This window comes from Vigna radiata, chromosome 8 (genome assembly GCF_000741045.1).
Source record: "Vigna radiata var. radiata cultivar VC1973A chromosome 8, Vradiata_ver6, whole genome shotgun sequence".
Taxonomy (NCBI): domain Eukaryota; kingdom Viridiplantae; phylum Streptophyta; class Magnoliopsida; order Fabales; family Fabaceae; genus Vigna; species Vigna radiata.
The window spans coordinates 3,662,974-3,669,020 of NC_028358.1; the positions used below are offsets into that span (position 1 = coordinate 3,662,974).

At 35.5% G+C, this 6,047-nt stretch overlaps 1 protein-coding gene across 1 annotated transcript; it reads left to right on the forward strand.

The window, feature by feature from the left end:
• The first annotated feature begins 391 nt into the window (after positions 1 to 391).
• On the forward strand, positions 392 to 2,923 carry LOC106770076 (putative disease resistance protein RGA3). The gene is made up of 3 exons (XM_014655901.1): positions 392 to 704; positions 1,244 to 1,259; positions 2,824 to 2,923. Exons 1-3 carry the CDS (start codon positions 392 to 394, stop codon positions 2,921 to 2,923), a joined length of 429 nt encoding a protein of 142 aa, XP_014511387.1.
• The last annotated feature ends 3,124 nt before the right edge of the window (positions 2,924 to 6,047 follow it).

Below are 6,047 nucleotides of genomic sequence, written 5' to 3' on the forward strand. Positions count from 1 at the left end.
ATTTATGCATTTTAGTATTTATTTAAATTGTTTGTTCAATTAATTTAAATTTAACATTTTCTAACAAATATGCATGATTTAATTTTTAATAAATGTTAACTTTTAATTAGTAATACGATCTCATAAACTAATTTATTTTTAACAAATTATTTAAAGTAGTTTCTCAATTTTTAATTAAAATTTTTAATTAAAATTGAAATAGAGAGTTGCAGTCTTAGGTTGGATAAAAACAAGGAGAAAGATGTATAAATGTCATACATGCAGGCTGTTATATGTCTTTTGTGTGTGTACGAATCACATATACCAAAATGGCCGACGGAATATATATTTCTTTTATAAATATCATAATGTTGTCAAATGATTCACAATTGCGTTCTTCTCCTATACACTCATGGCGGAATCACTTCTTTTCGGCTTCGCGGAATCGCTCCTACGGAAGCTTGCCACTGCTGCCGTTCAAGAAGCTTCTTTGGGGCTTGGTGTGGATCGCCAGCTACAACAGATGAAAGCAACTACGGCACTCATCAAAGCTGTGCTGTTAGATGCAGAGCAGAAGAATCCGCATAGCAGTGCACTGAGCGAATGGCTAGTTCAAGTCAAGCACATGTTTTCTGAGGCTGAAGATATAGTCGATGATTTTGAGTGCGAAGCGTTGCGGAAGCATGTTGTCAACACCTATGGTGGCTCCTCAAGGAAGGTACGCCGTTTCTTCTCAACAAGTAATCCTGTTGTTTATCGTTTTAGAATGGCACATCACATTCAAGACATCAACACCAGGTTGGCCAAACTTGCAGATCAAAGAAACATGTTTGGCCTTCAAATCATTCACAATGACGCACGTGTGGTGCAACTGAGGGAAATGACACATTCTCATGTGAACCCTTCCAATGTTACAGGAAGAGAACACGATAAAAATGAAATAGTAAAACTTTTGGTACAAGATGATGATCGTGAAAGTCTTTCTATTATTCCCATTGTTGGAATGGGAGGTTTGGGAAAAACCACACTTGCTAAGTTGGTCTTCAATGACACCACCATTCATGCATGTTTTCAGTTGAGGATGTGGGTTTGTGTCTCTAATGATTTTGAACTTAGGAATGTGCTCATTAAAATCCTCAGTTCAGCTCCAAATCCAACTAGTATAAACTTCAATAGCTTTGAGACGGAGCAACTTCAAAATCACTTGAGGAGTAAACTTCAAGATCAAAAATTCTTGCTTGTGTTGGATGACATGTGGAACGAGGATCCTGCGAGATGGGATGAGTTGAAGGAAATAATGGATTTGAGTGTTAAAGGGAGTAAAATTTTAGTGACAACTCGTAGCCATGCAGTAGTTGCTGCCATGCATACTAAATCCTCAAATTCTTACCTTCTAGAATGTCTTTCCGAAGAGGACTCTCTTTCGCTATTTCTGAAATCTGCTTTTGAAGATGGAGATGAGAAAAAGCATCCACAACTCTCGGAGATAGGAAAAGAAATCGTAAAAAAATGTGGAGGATTACCATTGGCAGTGAAAACGTTGGGGAGTTCACTGTTCTCGAAATTTGACAAAAAGGAGTGGGAGTCTATAAGAGATAATGAGATATGGAATTCAAAACAAAATGAAAAAGGCATTTTTCCTGCTCTCAAACTAAGTTACGATCAACTCCCTTCATATTTAAAACCATGTTTTGCTTCTTTCTCCCTTTACCAACAGGATAGCGTGTTTACTGCTGCTGAGGTTTGTATGTTATGGGGAGCACTCGGTTTTCTTCCACCACCAAAGCATGGTGAATCAATGACTGATATCGCCACTCAATTTTTGCACGAACTGTGGACAAGATCGTTTCTTTTAGATTTTGTTGACCTTGGTGGTGATTGTTATTTTAAATTGCATGATTTGGTGTCTGATCTTGCAGTGTTTGTTGGGAAAGGTGAGTTTGAAAGAATACATCACCGCAATCCAAAAATGTCGGAGATTATTCAACATTTGGCATTTGAAGAAAATAATTTTTATGGTGAAACTCTTCTCCCCACTAGTCCCAGAACTGTCATTTTTCTTAATGGAGGGAGCGATAAAGATTTCTTGAAAACATTGTTGTCAAGGTGCAAATGCTTGAGGTATTTAAACTTAAAAAATTGTGAATACGAGAGTATACCTCGCTGCATCGGAAAGTTGAAGCATTTAAGATTCCTCAGTCTTTCGAAAAATGAAAAACTTAAGGAACTCCCTTATTCACTTTGCAAACTTCAAAATTTGCAGACTTTGTTTCTTAATGGATGCATAAAGCTACAAATGTTACCCAAAGGAATAGAGAATCTCATTAGTCTTCGTCACTTGGCTATAACCACCACACAAGCTGCTTTTCCCGAAGAAGTGATTGCAAAATTGACTTCTTTAGAAAATTTATATATCAGTTATTGTGATAATCTGCAGTCATTATTTGAAGAAGTACAACTTTTCACACTTAAAACTTTCCATTTATGTAATTGTGGAAGTCTAAAGTCGGTGTCATTCCATGCCATCAGAAATTTAGAGGGTTTAGTCATAAAAAACTGCGACAATTTGGATTTGTCATTAGGTCTTGGCAGCCAAATCTGCAATTCAAGATTAAAGTATGTTGTTCTTACTGATTTGCCACAACTAGTTACTTTGCCTCAGTGGTTACAAGGATGTGCAAACACTTTACGTTCCTTACTGATTCAGCAGTGCATGAATCTTAAGGAGTTTCCCGAGTGGCTACCGACTCTAATTCATCTCAAAGTACTTGAAATTGGTCACTGTCCAAATTTGTTGTCATTCCCTTTGCACCACCTCACAAATCTTGAAGACTTACAAATCACTGGTTGTCCTGCATTATCCAAAAGATTCCACCCTATAATTGGATACGATTGGCACAGAATATCACACGTAAAAAAAGTTTATATTGGTAGATCCTTGTAGATGGCAAGATGAAGAAGAATTCTCCCAAGACTAGTCAAAAGTTGAAGGTATTAATTTTAACCCTTTGGTTTTTCTATTAGATTATTGTTTTTGACATGTTCTTTTCTTTTAAAAGAGAATTTTCTACTTACACAGGTTATTTACCAGTAATGCTGGACCTCTTGGGTATGAAATAGGCTTTTGCTAAGAGATTATTGGATCTCTTCACCTCAAAGGAGACTGATATGTATTTCCTATTTATGTTTCAAATATCAATTTCATATAAATTTATACATTTCTTTTCCCCTGTGAACTCTTAAACAATGGTTTCTTTTATGAAAAATTAAGTGTTGGTATGTTTCTTGAGATCCTCACTTTGAAGCTGATACTAATATATTAAGCATGTAGAGGTTCAAGTGATACTAATCACAGTATTTTGATTAAATATTCTGCTTCATTATATTTTTCACTTACAACTGATACTATAATAATAAAGAATTAACAGAAACATGAATGTTACATGGTGTTAAGAAAGTAGTTTTATGGTATTAATGTTAGCATAGCACAATCATCATATCAAACAAACTTGTGTGATATATATTCCAATGGACTATGCCTTCATCGCCTTGATGTTAACTTCCAATCTGTGTATATTTTTTATATTAAACTTTCAATTTCAAAATTGTATTACTGGATTTCTAATTTTATGAATTTTATCGTTGAACTTTTAGTTTCACGAATTTTAGGACTTATGTTTTCAAATTTTACTTTCTGAACTTCAAAATTATATATATATGTTTTTTTAATTGGAAATCAATTTACTGGGTTTTTTTAACACGAATGGGGCAAGTCTGTCTGTTACCTAAAAATTACAGTTGAAGAATAAGAATCCTAGAGACTTCAAAATTAAAATCGACGTGAGTGAGGACAAATTCTTTATTAAATTTAGAAAAAGTGAAATCATTATGAGTTCTAGCAACTTTTTCTGCAAATACTTTGAATCAATCAAAGTCGTTATGTATGATATCGACTTTCAATTTAGAAGACGTTGTCTGCAACAACGGTAGGGACATTCAATTCAACTAAGGGTGTTTTCAATCATCACTTCATTTTTAATGAATTTTTTTATTTTTATTTTTTATTTTTTAAATATAACTAATTTTGGATTAATTTTAAACTTAGACGGTATTATAAATATGAACATGCGAAATAAAATTAGTAATGATTGTAATAGTCTAAAGACAGTGTAGTTCCATGCCATAAAAAATGTAGTGTTTTTTAGAGATTTCCGGCTACAACAAGTTGGAATTGTCAATGGGCCTTAGCAATTAAATCTTTGATTTAAGGTTGAAGTTTCTCCTTCTTAGAGACTTGTCACTTCTAGTTACATTGCCTCGGTGGCTTTAAGGATCTGCCAACTCTTTACACGTCTTACTTATTTCAAATTGCATGAATCTTGAGGAGCTTCTCGATTGACTACCAACTCTAAATTGTCTCCAACAACTTGAAATCGCCCATTGTCCAAAACTATTATCACTACCTAATGACAGGCATCACCTCACAAATCTAAAAATGATAGAATTTTGTGGTTGTCTTGAATCAGGTCAGGAGTTAGATAGAATTAACACAAAGTATGTCACGTTTATATTTTTTGGAGTGATAAATGAAAAAGAATTCTCCTAATATCAATCAAGAGCTGAAGGTATACTAATTTCAACCATTTAACTTTTTTTTATATTATTATTTTTCAACAATTCCTTTTTCTAATTTTAAAAGATAGGATTTTCTTCTTCTCACAGGTTATACTACTCTTTCAGTGTCTCTACCTCATCCGGGACTAATCGAACATGAAGGTATGCAATCTCCTATTTATATACAAGTTATGTATTTTCTATAAATTTATACTTTTTTTCACTTTTGAACTTTTCAAAAAATAATTTTCTTTTTATACAAAATAAAGTGTTGTATCAATATCAAGTATAGATCAAATAAGAAGAAGAATACATGTCTTTTAGATATTTATTTAGTTACTTGTGTGCATGTGATTTAATTAGTTTATTAAATGACGTGGTCTATGTGTCTATTTATATAGTTTATTGTGCATGATTATAGCAATGGAATTTTTATAATCTATGTGGTGTGATATTTGTTTGGAAATTAGGGGTAGTGTGTTCAAACTTTGACATGAGTAGAAATAGTCACTAGTAAAAAAAAAGCACTATACAGCGCACATTATGCCACGGTTCATCCGAAACTGCAGCATAATGCTGCGCGGTGGTAGTTTTGTAAATAAAACGAACTTATATGCCGTGGTTCCCCACTTAACCGCGGCATATACCCCAGTCAACCAACCTCTTTGACGCCACGTCAGAAAAAAAAAATTTAATGCAGGGGGAATAGGCCGCGGTTGGTCAGAGAACCGCGACCTATTCCCCCTGCTACCTGCTGACATGCCCCATCAGTCAGTCCCTGCAATAAATTGACAGGGGAATAGGCCGCGGTTGGTCAGAGAACCGTGGCCTATTCCCCCCTGCTACCTGCTGACATTCCCCAAATGGCAGTTGGGAGCAGTTGGGGGGATTCTAAACGTTAGGGAATAGGTCGCGGTTGGGCAGAGAACCGCGGCCTATTCCCTTATCAGAGTAAATTTTATAAATTTCAAAGCATATGCCGCGATTGGGCGCTGAACCGCGGCATATAAGTTAAAAAAAATTTCAAAAATGTCATTTTGGATAATTTTTTTTAAATGAATAGGCCGCGGTTCAGTGTAGAACCGCGACATAAAGGGGGAATATGTCGCGGTTAAGTGTAGAACCGCGGCAGATTCCCTTCTGAAGGTTAAAAAACAAAAGCTCTGAACAGTTTTCTTCTTCACGCGAACCTGAAAACCTTCGTCCTCATCTCCGCCGCGATCGAGTTGCGATTTTCTGTCGTCATTGTGCTTGCATTGCTCCGACCGCCATTCTTCTCCACCGGCCTTGCTTCTCTGCCGCCCGTTGCTTCTCTGTTGCGCCGTTCATCTCCTGCGAGCCAACCTGGTTTGATTTCTCGCCCTTCTTATGCTTTTATGCGATTCCTTTTAAATTTTATTGTGCTTTTGTTGTTTTATATGCTTGTGATCCTCAAATTAAGGTCGGTGATATAT